General features: G+C 30.6%; 1 protein-coding gene across 1 annotated transcript; it reads left to right on the top strand.

The window, feature by feature from the left end:
• Window positions 1-15,063: 15,063 nt before the first annotated feature.
• Window positions 15,064-20,479, top strand: LOC145866123 (iroquois-class homeodomain protein irx-2). Its single transcript, XM_082970978.1, has 3 exons — window positions 15,064-16,049; window positions 17,115-17,505; window positions 17,812-20,479. The coding sequence occupies exons 1-3, from the start codon at window positions 15,810-15,812 to the stop codon at window positions 18,528-18,530; spliced, it is 1,350 nt and encodes a 449-aa protein (XP_082827104.1). The 5' UTR covers window positions 15,064-15,809; the 3' UTR covers window positions 18,531-20,479.
• The last annotated feature ends 221 nt before the right edge of the window (window positions 20,480-20,700 follow it).

Genomic DNA, 20,700 nt, shown 5'->3' with positions numbered 1-20,700 from the left:
ATACAACCCCATAACACAACAACACAGTCCCAGACATACAACAACACAGTCCCAGACATACAACCCCATAACACAACAACACAGTCCCAGACATACAACAACACAGTCCCAGATATACAACCCCATAACACAACAACACAGTCCCAGACATACAACCCCATAACACAACAACACAGTCCCAGACACACAACCCTATAACACAACAACACAGTCCCAGACACACAACCCCATAACACAACAACACAGTCCCAGATACACAACAACACAGTCCCAGACATACAACAACACAGTCCCAGATACACAACCCCATAACACAACAACACAGTCCCAGACATACAACCCCAATAACACAACAACCCATTGGGTGTGACACCCATACCGACATTATATGTGGGCATCCCCATACTGTTCAGTTGTCCAAACTGTACAAAGCATCCTCATTGACAGCCCCACCAAGGTCAGTGCGGATTAGCCCACAGTAACCCTATCAGGGCCAGGTCAAAGCCTACAGAGCCCAGTGACAGTATCTGTCAGCAGGCTCTTTCTAGGGAACCCAATCTGCTTCAGCGTGGTTATAGAGACAGCTGAAAGGGCTAGACATTTCAAATGGTATCTCCTTTTTATTTCCCTTTGATTTCAGGTGACTCATTTGGTTGATCAATCAAACCGTCTGGATAACTGTGTGTTTGAAACTCGTGCTGCACAAAAATGTTACAGATTATTTCAGTCATTGGTGAGGTTTTCTACCTCACACAAACCTCTCTTTGTACTGTCATTGCTGACCCCCAAATTATTGGGCTGTGGTTTACTACAACATGACATGGCTCAACTGTGTTCCCATAGGATCTATCCAATCAGAGCACAAAACACTTCTGGTATTTGTCCTGAAATGGTTTTAGATTTTTAAACTTTTTTCTTCAGAGCATTTCTTATTAAGCCCTTTTGTTACAGGAAAGCAATTGTTCAAATTATTTAAAGCAAAATTGCTCTGATCACAATGTAGCATAATTTGGATAATTGTTTCATCAATTGGGAATAGTCTTCTGAGTATCTGAATGTTACATCAGTATATTGTTATGTTATAATACTACATCAGTATATTGTTCTATGGTATAATATTACATCAGTATATTGTTATAATACTACATCAGTATATTGTTCTGTTATAATATTACATCAGTATATTGTTCTATGTTATAATATTACATCAGTATATTGTTATAATACTACATCAGTATATTGTTCTGTTATAATATTACATCAGTATATTGTTCTGTTGTAATATTACATCAGTATATTGTTCTGTTATAATATTACATCAGTATATTGTTATAATACTACATCAGTATATTGTTCTGTTATAATATTACATCAGTATATTGTTCTATGTTATAATATTACATCAGTATATTGTTCTGTTATAATATTACATCAGTATATTGTTCTATGTTATAATATTACATCAGTATATTGTTCTGTTATAATATTACATCAGTATATTGTTCTGTTATAATATTACATCAGTATATTGTTATAATATTACATCAGTATATTGATCTATGTTATAATATTACATCAGTATATTGTTCTGTTATAATATTACATCAGTATATTGTTCTGTTGTAATATTACATCAGTATATTGTTCTGTTATAATATTACATCAGTATATTGTTCTGTTATAATATTACACCAGTATATTGTTATAATACTACATCAGTATATTGTTCTGTTATAATATTACACCAGTATATTGTTATAATACTACATCAGTATATTATTCTATGTTATAATATTACATCAGTATATTGTTCTGTTATAATATTACATCAGTATATTGTTCTATGTTATAATATTACATCAGTATATTGTTCTGTTATAATATTACATCAGTATATTGTTCTATGTTATAATATTACATCAGTATATTGTTCTGTTATAATATTACATCAGTATATTGTTATAATACTACATCAGTATATTGTTCTGTTATAATATTACATCAGTATATTGTTCTGTTATAATATTACATCAGTATATTGTTATAATACTACATCAGTATATTGTTCTGTTATAATATTACATCAGTATATTGTTATAATACTACATCAGTATATTGTTCTGTTATAATATTACATCAGTATATTGTTCTGTTATAATACTACATCAGTATATTGTTCTGTTATAATATTACATCAGTATATTGTTCTGTTATAATATTACATCAGTATATTGTTCTGTTATAATACTACATCAGTATATTGTTCTGTTATAATACTACATCAGTATATTGTTCTGTTATAATACTACATCAGTATATTGTTCTATGTTATAATAATACATCAGTATATTGTTCTGTTATAATATTACATCAGTATATTGTTCTGTTATAATACTACATCAGTATATTGTTCTGTTATAATATTACATCAGTATATTGTTCTGTTATAATATTACATCAGTATATTGTTCTGTTATAATATTACATCAGTATATTGTTCTGTTATAATATTACATCAGTATATTGTTCTATGTTATAATATTACATCAGTATATTGTTATAATACTACATCAGTATATTGTTATAATACTACATCAGTATATTGTTATAATACTACATCAGTATATTGTTCTGTTATAATATTACATCAGTATATTGTTATAATACTACATCAGTATATTGTTCTATGTTAAAATATTACATCAGTATATTGTTCTGTTATAATATTACATCAGTATATTGTTCTGTTATAATACTACATCAGTATATTGTTCTGTTATAATATTACACCAGTATATTGTTATAATACTACATCAGTATATTGTTTTGTTATAATATTACATCAGTATATTGTTCTATGTTAAAATATTACATCAGTATATTGTTATAATATGACATCAGTATATTGTTCTGTTATAATACTACATCAGTATGTTGTTCTGTTATAATAATACATCAGTATATTGTTCTGTTATAATACTACATCAGTATATTGTTATAATACTACATCAGTATATTGTTCTGTTATAATATTACATCAGTATATTGTTATAATACTACATCAGTATATTGTTATAATACTACATCAGTATATTGTTATAATACTACATCAGTATATTGTTATGTTATAATATTACATCAGTATATTGTTCTGTTATAATACTACATCAGTATATTGTTCTATGTTATAATATTACATCAGTATGTTGTTCTGTTATAATATTACATCAGTATATTGTTCTATGTTATAATATTACATCAGTATATTGTTCTATGTTATAATACTACATCAGTATATTGTTCTGTTATAATACTACATCAGTATATTGTTATAATACTACATCAGTATATTGTTCTGTTATAATATTACATCAGTATATTGTTCTGTTATAATACTACATCAGTATATTGTTCTGTTATAATACTACATCAGTATATTGTTCTATGTTATAATAATACATCAGTATATTGTTATAATACTACATCAGTATATTTTTCTGTTGTAATATTACATCAGTATATTGTTCTGTTATAATATTACATCAGTATATTGTTCTGTTATAATACTACATCAGTATATTGTTCTGTTATAATATTACATCAGTATATTGTTCTGTTATAATATTACATCAGTATATTGTTCTGTTATAATATTACATCAGTATATTGTTCTGTTATAATATTACATCAGTATATTGTTATAATACTACATCAGTATATTGTTCTATGTTAAAATATTACATCAGTATATTGTTCTGTTATAATATTACATCAGTATATTATTCTGTTATAATATTACACCAGTATATTGTTATAATATTACATCAGTATATTGTTCTGTTATAATACTACATCAGTATATTGTTATAATACTACATCAGTATATTGTTCTGTTATAATATTACATCAGTATATTGTTCTGTTGTAATATTACATCAGTATATTGTTCTGTTATAATATTACATCAGTATATTGTTATAATACTACATCAGTATATTGTTCTGTTATAATATTACATCAGTATATTGTTCTATGTTATAATATTACATCAGTATATTGTTCTGTTATAATATTACATCAGTATATTGTTCTATGTTATAATATTACATCAGTATATTGTTCTGTTATAATATTACATCAGTATATTGTTCTGTTATAATATTACATCAGTATATTGTTATAATATTACATCAGTATATTGATCTATGTTATAATATTACATCAGTATATTGTTCTGTTATAATATTACATCAGTATATTGTTCTGTTGTAATATTACATCAGTATATTGTTCTGTTATAATATTACATCAGTATATTGTTCTGTTATAATATTACACCAGTATATTGTTATAATACTACATCAGTATATTGTTCTGTTATAATATTACACCAGTATATTGTTATAATACTACATCAGTATATTATTCTATGTTATAATATTACATCAGTATATTGTTCTGTTATAATATTACATCAGTATATTGTTCTATGTTATAATATTACATCAGTATATTGTTCTGTTATAATATTACATCAGTATATTGTTCTATGTTATAATATTACATCAGTATATTGTTCTGTTATAATATTACATCAGTATATTGTTATAATACTACATCAGTATATTGTTCTGTTATAATATTACATCAGTATATTGTTCTGTTATAATATTACATCAGTATATTGTTATAATACTACATCAGTATATTGTTCTGTTATAATATTACATCAGTATATTGTTATAATACTACATCAGTATATTGTTCTGTTATAATATTACATCAGTATATTGTTCTGTTATAATACTACATCAGTATATTGTTCTGTTATAATATTACATCAGTATATTGTTCTGTTATAATATTACATCAGTATATTGTTCTGTTATAATACTACATCAGTATATTGTTCTGTTATAATACTACATCAGTATATTGTTCTGTTATAATACTACATCAGTATATTGTTCTATGTTATAATAATACATCAGTATATTGTTCTGTTATAATATTACATCAGTATATTGTTCTGTTATAATACTACATCAGTATATTGTTCTGTTATAATATTACATCAGTATATTGTTCTGTTATAATATTACATCAGTATATTGTTCTGTTATAATATTACATCAGTATATTGTTCTGTTATCATATTACATCAGTATATTGTTCTATGTTATAATATTACATCAGTATATTGTTATAATACTACATCAGTATATTGTTATAATACTACATCAGTATATTGTTATAATACTACATCAGTATATTGTTCTGTTATAATATTACATCAGTATATTGTTATAATACTACATCAGTATATTGTTCTATGTTAAAATATTACATCAGTATATTGTTCTGTTATAATATTACATCAGTATATTGTTCTGTTATAATACTACATCAGTATATTGTTCTGTTATAATATTACACCAGTATATTGTTATAATACTACATCAGTATATTGTTTTGTTATAATATTACATCAGTATATTGTTCTATGTTAAAATATTACATCAGTATATTGTTATAATATGACATCAGTATATTGTTCTGTTATAATACTACATCAGTATGTTGTTCTGTTATAATAATACATCAGTATATTGTTCTGTTATAATACTACATCAGTATATTGTTATAATACTACATCAGTATATTGTTCTGTTATAATATTACATCAGTATATTGTTATAATACTACATCAGTATATTGTTATAATACTACATCAGTATATTGTTATAATACTACATCAGTATATTGTTATGTTATAATATTACATCAGTATATTGTTCTGTTATAATACTACATCAGTATATTGTTCTATGTTATAATATTACATCAGTATGTTGTTCTGTTATAATATTACATCAGTATATTGTTCTATGTTATAATATTACATCAGTATATTGTTCTATGTTATAATACTACATCAGTATATTGTTCTGTTATAATACTACATCAGTATATTGTTATAATACTACATCAGTATATTGTTCTGTTATAATATTACATCAGTATATTGTTCTGTTATAATACTACATCAGTATATTGTTCTGTTATAATACTACATCAGTATATTGTTCTATGTTATAATAATACATCAGTATATTGTTATAATACTACATCAGTATATTTTTCTGTTGTAATATTACATCAGTATATTGTTCTGTTATAATATTACATCAGTATATTGTTCTGTTATAATACTACATCAGTATATTGTTCTGTTATAATATTACATCAGTATATTGTTCTGTTATAATATTACATCAGTATATTGTTCTGTTATAATATTACATCAGTATATTGTTCTGTTATAATATTACATCAGTATATTGTTATAATACTACATCAGTATATTGTTCTATGTTAAAATATTACATCAGTATATTGTTCTGTTATAATATTACATCAGTATATTATTCTGTTATAATATTACACCAGTATATTGTTATAATATTACATCAGTATATTGTTCTGTTATAATACTACATCAGTATATTGTTCTGTTATAATATTACACCAGTATATTGTTATAATACTACATCAGTATATTGTTTTGTTATAATATTACATCAGTATATTGTTCTATGTTAAAATATTACATCAGTATATTGTTAAAATATGACATCAGTATATTGTTCTGTTATAATACTACATCAGTATGTTGTTCTGTTATAATAATACATCAGTATATTGTTCTGTTATAATACTACATCAGTATATTGTTATAATACTACATCAGTATATTGTTCTGTTATAATATTACATAAGTATATTGTTATAATACTACATCAGTATATTGTTATAATACTACATCAGTATATTGTTATAATACTACATCAGTATATTGTTATGTTATAATATTACATCAGTATATTGTTCTGTTATAATACTACATCAGTATATTGTTCTATGTTATAATATTACATTAGTATATTGTTCTATGTTATATTACTACATCAGTATATTGTTCTGTTATAATATTACATCAGTATATTGTTCTATGTTATAATATTACATCAGTATGTTGTTCTGTTATAATATTACATCAGTATATTGTTCTATGTTATAATATTACATCAGTATATTGTTCTATGTTATAATACTACATCAGTATATTGTTCTGTTATAATACTACATCAGTATATTGTTATAATACTACATCAGTATATTGTTCTGTTATAATATTACATCAGTATATTGTTATAATACTACATCAGTATATTGTTATAATACTACATCAGTATATTGTTATAATACTACATCAGTATATTGTTATGTTATAATATTACATCAGTATATTGTTCTGTTATAATACTACATCAGTATATTGTTCTATGTTATAATATTACATCAGTATATTGTTCTGTTATAATACTACATCAGTATATTGTTCTATGTTATAATATTACATCAGTATATTGTTCTGTTATAATATTACATCAGTATGTTGTTCTATGTTATAATATTACATCAGTATATTGTTCTGTTATAATATTACATCAGTATGTTGTTCTGTTATAATATTACATCAGTATATTGTTCTGTTATAATACTATATCAGTATATTGTTCTGTTATAATATTACATCAGTATATTGTTCTGTTATAATACTACATCAGTATATTGTTCTGTTATAATATTACATCAGTATATTGTTCTGTTATAATATTACATCAGTATATTGTTCTGTTATAATACTACATCAGTATATTGTTCTGTTATAATACTACATCAGTATATTGTTCTATGTTATAATAATACATCAGTATATTGTTATAATACTACATCAGTATATTGTTCTGTTGTAATATTACATCAGTATATTGTTCTGTTATAATATTACATCAGTAAATTGTTATGTTATAATATTACATCAGTATATTGTTCTGTTATAATACTACATCAGTATATTGTTCTGTTATAATACTACATCAGTATATTGTTCTGTTATAATACTACATCAGTATATTGTTCTATGTTATAATAATACATCAGTATATTGTTCTATGTTATAATATTACATCAGTATATTGTTCTGTTATAATATTACATCAGTATATTGTTCTGTTATAATATTACATCAGTAAATTGTTATGTTATAATATTACATCAGTATATTGTTCTGTTATAATACTACATCAGTATATTGTTCTGTTATAATACTACATCAGTATATTGTTCTATGTTATAATAATACATCACTATATTGTTATAATACTACATCAGTATATTGTTCTGTTGTAATATTACATCAGTATATTGTTCTATGTTATAATATTACATCAGTATATTGTTCTGTTATAATATTACATCAGTATATTGTTCTGTTATAATATTACATCAGTATATTGTTCTGTTATAATATTACATCAGTATATTGTTCTATGTCATAATATTACATCAGTATATTGTTCTATGTTATAATATTACATCAGTATATTGTTCTGTTATAATATTACATCAGTATGTTGTTCTGTTGTAATATTACATCAGTATATTGTTCTGTTAAAATATTACATCAGTATATTGTTCTGTTATAATACTACATCAGTATATTGTTCTGTTATAATATTACATCAGTATATTGTTCTGTTATAATATTACTTCAGTATATTGTTCTGTTATAATATTACATCAGTATATTGTTCTGTTATAATACTACATCAGTATATTGTTCTGTTATAATACTACATCAGTATATTGTTCTGTTATAATACTACATCAGTATATTGTTCTGTTATAATATTACATCAGTATATTGTTCTGTTATAATACTACATCAGAATATTGTTCTGTTATAATATTACATCAGTATATTGTTCTGTTATAATACTACATCAGTATATTGTTCTGTTATAATATTACACCAGTATATTGTTATAATACTACATCAGTATATTGTTTTGTTGTAATATTACATCAGTATATTGTTCTGTTATAATATTACATCAGTATATTGTTCTGTTATAATACTACATCAGTATATTATTCTGTTATAATATTACATCAGTATATTGTTCTGTTATAATATTACATCAGTATATTGTTCTGTTATAATATTACATCAGTATATTGTTCTGTTATAATATTACATCAGTATATTGTTCTATGTCATAATATTACATCAGTATATTGTTCTATGTTATAATATTACATCAGTATATTGTTCTGTTATAATATTACATCAGTATGTTGTTATAATACTACATCAGTATATTGTTCTGTTGTAATATTACATCAGTATATTGTTCTATGTTATAATATTACATCAGTATATTGTTCTGTTATAATATTACATCAGTATATTGTTCTGTTATAATATTACATCAGTATATTGTTCTGTTATAATATTACATCAGTATATTGTTCTATGTCATAATATTACATCAGTATATTGTTCTATGTTATAATATTACATCAGTATATTGTTCTGTTATAATATTACATCAGTATGTTGTTCTGTTGTAATATTACATCAGTATATTGTTCTGTTAAAATATTACATCAGTATATTGTTCTGTTGTAATACTACATCAGTATATTGTTCTGTTATAATATTACATCAGTATATTGTTCTGTTATAATATTACATCAGTATATTGTTCTGTTATAATATTACATCAGTATATTGTTCTGTTATAATACTACATCAGTATATTGTTCTGTTATAATACTACATCAGTATATTGTTCTGTTATAATACTACATCAGTGTATTGTTCTGTTATAATATTACATCAGTATATTGTTCTGTTATAATACTACATCAGTATATTGTTCTGTTATAATATTACATCAGTATATTGTTCTGTTATAATACTACATCAGTATATTGTTCTGTTATAATATTACACCAGTATATTGTTATAATACTACATCAGTATATTGTTTTGTTGTAATATTACATCAGTATATTGTTCTGTTATAATATTACATCAGTATATTGTTCTGTTATAATACTACATCAGTATATTGTTCTGTTATAATATTACATCAGTATATTGTTCTGTTATAATATTACATCAGTATATTGTTCTGTTATAATATTACATCAGTATATTGTTATAATACTACATCAGTATATTGTTTTGTTATAATATTACATCAGTATATTGTTCTATGTTAAAATATTACATCAGTATATTGTTATAATATTACATCAGTATATTGTTCTGTTATAATACTACATCAGTATATTGTTCTGTTATAATATTACATCAGTATATTGTTGTAATATTACATCAGTATATTGTTCTGTTATAATATTACACCAGTATATTGTTATAATACTATATCAGTATATTGTTTTGTCATAATACTACATCAGTATATTGTTCTATGTTATAATATTACATCAGTATATTGTTCTGTAATAATATTACATCAGTATATAGTTCTGTTATAATATTACATCAGAATATTGTTCTGTTAAAATATTACATCAGTATATTGATCTATGTTATAATATTACATCAGTATATTGTTATAATACTACATCAGTATATTGTTCTGTTATAATACTACATCAGTATATTGTTCTATGTTATAATATTACATCAGTATATTGTTCTATGTTATAATACTACATCAGTATATTGTTCTGTTATAATATTACATCAGTATATTGTTCTGTTATAATACTACATCAGTATATTGTTCTATTATAATATTACATCAGTATATTGTTCTGTTATAATATTACATCAGTATGTTGTTCTGTTATAATATTACATCAGTATATTGTTCTGTTATAATACTACATCAGTATATTGTTCTGTTATAATATTACATCAGTATGTTGTTCTGTTATAATATTACATCAGTATATTGTTCTATGTTATAATATTACATCAGTATATTGTTATAATACTACATCAGTATATTGTTCTGTTATAATATTACATCAGTATATTGTTATAATACTACATCAGTATATTGTTATAATACTACATCAGTATATTGTTATAATACTACATCAGTATATTGTTATGTTATAATATTACATCAGTATATTGTTCTGTTATAATACTACATCAGTATATTGTTCTGTTATAATATTACATCAGTATATTGTTCTGTTATAATATTACATCAGTATATTGTTCTGTTATAATATTACATCAGTATATTGTTATAATACTACATCAGTATATTGTTCTGTTATAATATTACATCAGTATATTGTTATGTTATAATATTACATCAGTATATTGTTCTGTTATAATACTACATCAGTATATTGTTCTGTTATAATACTACATCAGTATATTGTTCTGTTATAATACTACATCTTTATATTGTTCTGTTATAATACTACATCAGTATATTGTTCTGTTATAATATTACATCAGTATATTGTTCTGTTATAATCCTACATCAGTATATTGTTCTGTTATAATACTACATCAGTATATTGTTCTGTTATATTACTACATCAGTATATTGTTCTATGTTATATTACTACATCAGTATATTGTTCTATGTTATAATACTACATCAGTATGTTTTTCTATGTTATAATGTTGCATCAGTATGTTTTTCTATGTTATATAAAATGCTTTAAGCCTCATCAGTTTGTTGCTCTTCCCGTAAAACGGTTTGCTAAACATGCATATCTTTAGTAACATGTTAAACAAATTGACTGTGAGCATGCTTGGTGGCAGGGTTGGCAGTGGAACCAGAGCATGCTTGGTGGCAGGGTTGGCAGTGGAACCAGAGCATGCTTGGTGGCAGGGTTGGCAGTGGAACCAGAGCATGCTTGGTGGCAGGGTTGGCAGTGGAACCAGAGGTTCTAAGCGTTCCGAGCAGAGCTGCGCCATGTTCCACTTCACAGTGGAGACGACAGCTCTTCTCACCGTAAGGTACAAAGTGATGGTGCTTTGGGGTTTTAAACTTGGGGCGAGGGAATGATTTGAAACCCCTGTTTTGCCAAACACATGGACGGCTGCTGATTAGGACTTTGGAAGAGACCAGCATACCAGGCTTTCACCACTCCCTCCCCCTCTACACCCCCCAGGCCCCATTGTACAACACCAAAGACATTTTCTCCACATCCGGAGAAGAAGTATATCCATAAACTCCTAGTAGGGTCACGTCCAAACGCACACATCACATTATAATGAATAGCACTCACAAGTCAAGCTTTTACCATGTTTTTGTTTTCCAATAAAATGAGAATTGTTTTGTGATATTCTCTCTGAAGCTGCATTGCTGTGGATAACACAGTTACAAGTGAACACAGAAATGGAATGTCTGCAAGTCATTCTGAGGCCTGGAGACTCTACACTGTGAAATGGAGCTTTCTGTATTCATCCACTATATGGGTTACCAGCTAGCTGCTAGCACAATGATGTTGTGTATATCAGTGTATATCACAACAACATACCACAACACAACACAACATACCACAATACAACACAACATGCCACAACACAACACAACGTACCACAAAACAACATACCACAACACAACACAACATACCACAATACAATACAACATACCACAACACAACATACCACAATACAACACAACATACCACAACACAACACAACACAACGTACCACAAAACAACATACCACAACACAACACAACATACCACAATACAATACAACATACCACAACACAACATACCACAATACAACACAACATACCACAACACAACACAACACAACGTACCACAACACAACACAACATACCACAACACAACACAACACAACACAACGTACCACAACACAACACAACATACCACAATACAACACAACACAACACAACATACCACAATACAACACAAAATACCACAATACAACACAACATACCACAACACAAAATACCGCAACACAACAAAACATACCACAACACAACATACCACAACACAACATACCACAACACAACACAACATACCACAACACAACACAACATACCACAACACAACATTCCACAACACATCATGCTACAATAAAAAACAGCACAATGCAACACAACACAACAGACCAAAACACAACACAACATGACATACCTCAACATACCACAATACAACATACAACAATACATTAGAACACAACATACCACAACACAACAATACATTAGAACACAACATACCACAACACAACATACCACAACACAACACACCACACCACAACACAACATACCACAATAAAACATGCCACAATACATTACAACACAGCATACCACAACATAACACAACAGAGGATTGTACTGCTGGTATAGTACACAACAGAACAGAGAAATGTACTTCTGGTGTAGTACACAACAGAGAGGAATATACTGCTGGTATAACAGAACAGAGAGGAATATACTGCTGGTATAGTACACAACAGAGAGGAATATACTGCTGGTATAGTACACAACAGAGAGGAATATACTGCTGGTATAGTACACAACAGAGAGGAATATACTGCTGGTATAGTACACAACAGAGAGGAATATACTGCTGGTATAGTACACAACAGAGAGGAATATACTGCTGGTATAGTACACAACAGAGAGGAATATACTGCTGGTATAGTACACAACAGAGAGGAATATACTGCTGGTATAGTACACAACAGAGAGGAATATACTGCTGGTATAGTACACAACAGAGAGGAATATACTGCTGGTATAACAGAACAGAGAAATGTACTTCTGGTGTAGTACACAACAGAACAGAGGAATATACTGCTGGTATAGTACACAACAGAACAGAGTAGAGCAGGTTTACAGCAGGTCCGGCCTGCCTAGAGACTGTACTGTACAGTTGAGAGAGAGTTATGTTGTGATCTCTCCAGGCTAGATGAGATACTGCCCCCTGCTGTTCGCTCCGTCCTCCTACATCACTGCTGCCTGCTTCCCGCGTCAGCCCCGCCAGGGGTCCTGTCCACTCTATACTGGCTTATAGCTGTGTCCTCAAGTCACCACACGGACCTCTGGTATAAAGCACATGGACTGTTTCACTGTTATCCAACTACAGTAATCACCAGTTAAAAGGAGAATATTGGTTGTTTTTTATATGACATAATAACAGAGTGGGATATACATTTCAAAGCGGAAGATGTCTGGAATTAGCAGTGTTATTGAGGTAGAAGGATACGTTTTTATAGTATCACATATAATTATAATAATAAAAAGTATTGGATTAATTCATTAATAAGTATTGTTACTATTATAATGTAAATATAATATATAATTCGCGTTTAATAATAACAATAATATTTACTGATAATAATAATAATAATAATAACAATAACAATAATACCAATTATGTATTTAAATTAGGTTGGGTGTAAATGCTAAATATACTGTTAATTTATGCCCACTGAATAATGTATATATGGATGTATATAATGAATACAGATTAAAGGAATGTTAATTAGGTGTATGGCACAGCACACTTGACTGAAAACGACGCATTTCAAATGACATTGTGGTATATAGCTTTGTGTAGGCTAACTGTACAACAATGTATTAGATGGCTCTCAGTTGAAGTGACATTGAAGTGGTCAAAAGTACAGAAGTAGGACTGTGATTGAAGACTGGAGGGAGAATTTTGAGTATCAGGACAGATTTAGGACTGGACAGAGGCTTTGCCATTTTGTCGATTATTGAAAAGTTTCAGTTGGTAAATGATTGCTTAATTTAATCTAAGATATATTGTACTCAAAAAGTACCGTGCGCTATGAGAATCATATCACTTTAGTCACATCATAACTGTTATTTTGTTGTGACAAATGAATGATGTTGATGATCCCATTATTTAGCCTCCAAATACCATTCAGCAGTTTTTAAACATGAAACTGTCCTTGTTGATTGTGATCTACATATGGCCTCGACATGTATCCACGTCCAACAGACGTCTCAAAAAGAAACGGTAAATCAGTGAAATAATAGTGTAGTTCGTTGTTGACTTGAGGACCTGGAGAGACCAGCCAAGGGGGAGCGGAGCCCGGTGATCAACCCCAATATGGACTGGTGTCCGACGAGCTGGAGGAATGGGTTACACCTCCCTTAGGCTGACCGGCGCACTGCACACACACACACACACACACACAGAGACAGGCACACACACGCACACACACAGAGAGAGACAGGCACACATACACAGACACAGACAAACACACACACTCGGTGCTATATCTGAACCCCATCTTTCTAAAACTCCACTTGACGCAATTATCAATTGCAAGTTGACAAGGAAGAAAATAGTAAATATCGCTCTCATAAAAAATTATGTTCAGTCACTGAATATTTTTTTTTTTTTTTTTTTCAGTTGACAAGAAGTTTGCGCAATAAATACTGCCTGGATGTTACCTCAATTACCTCACTACTTTGCATTGAGAAAAGAAACGTTATTGTGATTTAAAAAAAAGAACAAGTAAATTTCCCCCAAAATGCGCAGCTGCAGCAGACTAAAGAACATCGTGCCAGTGAATGTGTTCCCAGTCCACTGTCCTCTCCGTGTTGTTCCAGCCAGGGCTCCATTTCACAGCGAGAGGGCGGAGATTGAATATTCAGATCCGCTGAGTGACAGCTCGGCTTTTCCACGGGCTCCTTCCTCCAACTCCTCACATCAGAGTTCAGGCTACTAAAAACATCGGACGCTAGGGGATCGACACGTCGCCTGCCTCTATGTGCAGGGCTCTTTACTGATCTTTTTTTTTTTGTTGGGGGGGGGGGTCGCGTTTTCATTATTTTAATTTTTAATTGTCTGAAGATCCGTTTAGTGGGCTCATTATTCTACAGAAGTAAAAATTTTCCGTGCTTTCCTCTTTGGAATCAGCAGCAACAGACCCTCAGTGAGGCATGTCTTACCCCCAGGGTTATCTCTACCAGCCGCCGGGCTCCTTGGCTCTCTACTCCTGCCCGGCTTACGGGGCTTCAGCCCTGGCGGCCCCGAGGAGCGACGACTTGGCCAGGTCGTCCAGTGGATCAGCGTTTAGTCCTTACCCCGGATCAGCTGCTGCCTTCACGGCTTCAGCCAGCGGCTTCTCCAGCCCAATGACATACTCCACAGACCCTGCCACGGGATTCCCTTCCTACATGGTAAATACTCTACTTCCACTTATTCGTATTAGACAACTTGTGTGTCAGTATGCAAACAGGAGGGACAGCCTGGTCGAAAATAATTAGCTGTAATTTTAGCGTTTAGTAGCCAACCGTAGAGTATTTGCGTGCAGCGTGCAGAGAGCTACCGTTTCAGAGTGGATCTAATGGGTTGTACAGTTCAGGGTGAAATGGATGAGATCCTTTACCCCGTTATCTATTACAACACTGTTCTGAGAAAGAACTGCATTTATCAGAACGATACATCATCAACTGGTACATTATATTGTCTATCGTGTGTGAAAGTTGTAGGCTATTTATTGATAAATGGAATATTGTATTTCTTCTTCTTAGTGCAAATAGGATGTGAGTTTTCGTAGGCCCGTGATTAAGACAGTGCATGGCTAACTGAGTGAACTTCATTTAGGGAAAAATACCCCCCATAAAGAATAATACGATGTAAGCCAACGGCCTTCATTGGAATTAGCCTGTATCCTAATATCATATCCTTCCAATGGGAAATACAATATAGGAAGTTTTGTTCTCCATTTTGACAGTCACAAACTATATGCAATTTAAATTCTTGGAATGTATATTAAATTAAATAAGCGAAATTGTAACATGAAAAGAGGAATTACAATGCTAATGACATGGGTCTCTAAGCGTTTATAAAAGGTGCACATACACTGGGAAGTTAATTGGATTTGTGATGCTGTAAAGCAATGATATGCTAACACGTCTCTCTCTCTCCCTGACAACAAAACTAATCTAGCTAAAGAAAAGCAGGAAGTTAGGCGGTGATTACTGGAAATTACTGCAATTACGATGCATCATTTATCATTTATTTAGCATTATGCAATGCGATTAATCAAACCGATAATGATCAGGGTAATACAACCATTATATCGGCCCGTCTCACAATACACAGTAAGTTAACTCTCAATACACACAACCACAATACACAACCTGTTGTGTTTAGTTATGTTTTTACATTTTTCAATATTTATTACCAAAATTTTAAATTCTAACAAAAAAAATACTTTGATAATCATTTTTCCTTTCCAGAGCTCTCCTTACGACGCGCAGGGCATGGCCGGGGCACTCAGCTACCACCCCTACGGTAGCCCGGGATACCCTTACCAGCTCAACGATCCGGCCTACCGCAAGAACGCGACCCGAGACGCCACCACCACCCTGAAGGCCTGGCTACAGGAGCACAGGAAGAACCCTTACCCCACTAAGGGAGAGAAGATCATGTTGGCCATCATTACTAAGATGACCCTGACGCAGGTGTCCACCTGGTTCGCCAACGCCAGGAGGAGGTTGAAGAAGGAAAACAAGATGACGTGGGCTCCGCGGAATAAGAGTGAGGATGAGGACGATGCAGACGGAGAGAGGAATGATGACCGCTTGGAGAAAAATCTGGACAACAGCGAGACGTCCGCGGAGGATGAAGGTAAAAAAACCACGAGACCCAGCCCATGACCCAGTTAACAGCGCGAGCTGCACCGGTGCCGGTTTTTTTATTGCCAGTTATCCACAGATAATTACCGACATGTCGACAGAGACTAGGCGACACATTTCAGTTGGAAGGCATAAAACTGAACGAGTTCTAATTATTATTATTATCAACAATAATAATAGTAATCCTAATAATGTCGAATCCCATGGTTATTATATGGTTATTATATGGTTATTATATGGTCATTATATGGTCATTACTTCGTCTTAATGTCTTTTCTGTTTGTTTTGCTTGTTGCAGGTATCAGTTTGCAGGTTGACACCCTCACAGACCATTCTTGTTCCGCGGAGTCTGATGGGGATAAAGTGAGCTGTCGGGTCGGGGACGTGGTCTGTGAGTCTGGATCAGACAGTAAGGACAAATGTGAGGATGAGGATGATGATGATGATGATGATGATCACGAACTGGAGAATGGGGAACGACACCGAAGCCTGTCACCTAAACCCGTGACATCATCACCACTTACAGGGCTCGAGGCCTCGGTCGTAAACCATCACCACCGGGAAAACAACCACAACAAATCGTGTCTTGACAACCGAATCTCAGGTCCTCACAATCAAGCCGTCAAACCCAAACTGTGGTCGTTAGCTGAGATCGCTACTTCAGACCCGAAGCAGCAGCAGCATCACCCGGGGCAGACTTGTCCATCTCTCGGTCTTCTAACCTCCACCTCCTCTACTCCCTCGCCGGCCGTCCCTGGCGCTGTGTACTCCGCCTCTTCCATCCTAGGACGACCCATCTACTACACGTCTCCGTTTTACAGTAATTACACAAACTATGGTAACTTCAGCCCGCTGCAGGGTCAAGGGATTCTGCAATATAACGACGGACTCACACAGACTGCTACTGAGGTCAACACCATGCATAAACACACCACTGACTCTCTGCTTAAAACTAACTCTAATCACGTCGAACAACAGTTCAGACCCTCACATTTATACTCTAAGAAAGGTACGTAACATGCAATTATAGTTTCAAAAATATTGACTTTTATTTTATGCATTTTTAAATTCACTTCATTGGCCTTTTGACTGAATAAGTGATGTATTGAAAGAACATCCACCCTTTTTGTCCGTAGCAGAAGGCTTATGAAGGCCTCGGTGTAATCAGTGCTGGTATTGGCCTGAGTTGGTGGTAGCTGTAATATCAGCCTGTGTGTCAGACTGTCTCTCAGGGCAATAAAGCAAAGACATGTTGTCTTCTCAGAGGTTGTATTAAACAGAACGGATTGAAACCTGCTCACACAGTAGGAACGCAGCATTACTTAAAAACAAGTTCCACAAAAAAAAATATATATATATCACTTCAGTTGGATTGGTTATTATGGACTACAAAATGATGGTGTTATATAATTGGTTACACATGAATTAGATACCATCATGTTTTATTTTAACAACAGTTGTGTAATTTTTTATTATAGTATCAGTGACTGGTGGGCCACTCTGTTATTTAAGACCTTTACCTCTGCAACCTCTGCTCTTCCTTAATACAACCTGGGAAGGACTCTAGGACCATCTCTGTGGGCTAAAGGTGAGGTTCTAAAGGTCATGTTGTGGCTCTGATTCAGGTTTATAGGTTGGTGTCACAATTGCTTTGACTAAAGCCCCCAAGCCATCACCCTTGGACCGTGGTCTTAACACTAACCTAACTAACCTTTCTCTAAAGGGGAGAGAGCTGCATCTTGCTCCTCAGACAAGACGCCTGGCCTGCAGCACTACAGCTGTTCTCCTCAGAGACAGGCCCGAAGGATTAATTAAACCTGATTCAGGGTTGGGGGATGAATTAACCCTGACTTATTCTATCATTTCACTTTCGTTTTCATGAGATGTGCGTTGACTGGCTCAGTAAATATCCCGCTGTATGTGATGATTTTGGAAGACGTTATTTCTCAGGATGCATCTGCTTCATTGCCACGGTATATTATACTTTATATGAAGATAATATTAGGTATATTATACTTTATATGAAGATAATATTAGGTATATTATACTTTATATGAAGATAATATTAGGTATATTATACTTTATATGAAGATAATATTAGGTATACTATACTTTATGTGAAGATAATATTAGGTATACTATACTTTATGTGAAGATAATGTTAGGTATATTATACTTTATATGAAGATAATATTAGGTATACTATACTTTATATGAAGATAATATTAGGTATATTATACTTTATATGAATATAATATTAGGTATATTATACTTTATATGAAGATAATATTAGGTATATTATACTTTATATGAATATAATATTAGGTATATTATACTTTATGTGAATATAATATTAGGTATACTATACTTTATATGAAGATAATATTAGGTATATTATACTTTATATGAAGATAATATTAGGTATATTATACTTTATGTGAATATAATATTAGGTATACTATACTTTATGTGAAGATAATATTAGGTATACTATACTTTATGTGAAGATAATATTAGGTATACTATACTTTATGTGAAGATAATATTAGGTATATTATACTTTATGTGAAGTCAATGTTAGGTATACCATACTTTATGTGAATATAATATTAGGTATATTATACTTTATGTGAAGATAATATAAGGCATCTTATTTGTAAAGTATGTATGAGGGACTGATGAACTTGAGGAAGTGGAATACATTTGATATTTATTTTTTTAATGATGGGAAAATGCTGCCTATAATTTATGCAAGTTGTATTGCAATGGACACTGAACATTGTTTTGTAAATACATTATTCCCGTTTTTATTTGAAACGCATTTGAAAGTTACACAATCTTGTTAACAAGAGTACTTTTACTAATTTATATCTTATTGTAAATTAAACGCGCTAGTGTGCTGCACTGGCGAGTTAGTGCTATTTATTATTCAAAGGAAAAACCAAATTAAAATGTTTTCCTCTGTATTTCACATCTGCTTTCATTTTTTTTTCTCTCCTTCATCTCCTTTATATTGTCGCATGAAAATGTATTTCTCTTTGGTTAGGCTACTGCTTTTAGAAATGGAATTATTAATCAAGTGTAAACGGTAAGACTTTTGGGAATGGCATAGCCTGTATTAATTGATATGTTGGTTTGAGACAGCACAGTCGAGAGAAGCTTTTCCGCCTATCCGTTTTCTATAGGG

This window comes from Salmo salar, unplaced genomic scaffold, assembly GCF_965601325.2.
Source record: "Salmo salar unplaced genomic scaffold, fSalSal1 ptg000135l, whole genome shotgun sequence".
NCBI classification, from domain to species: Eukaryota; Metazoa; Chordata; class Actinopteri; order Salmoniformes; family Salmonidae; genus Salmo; species Salmo salar.
Note: the sequence above shows the minus strand (reverse complement) of the source record. Positions and strands in the feature narration are given on the sequence as shown.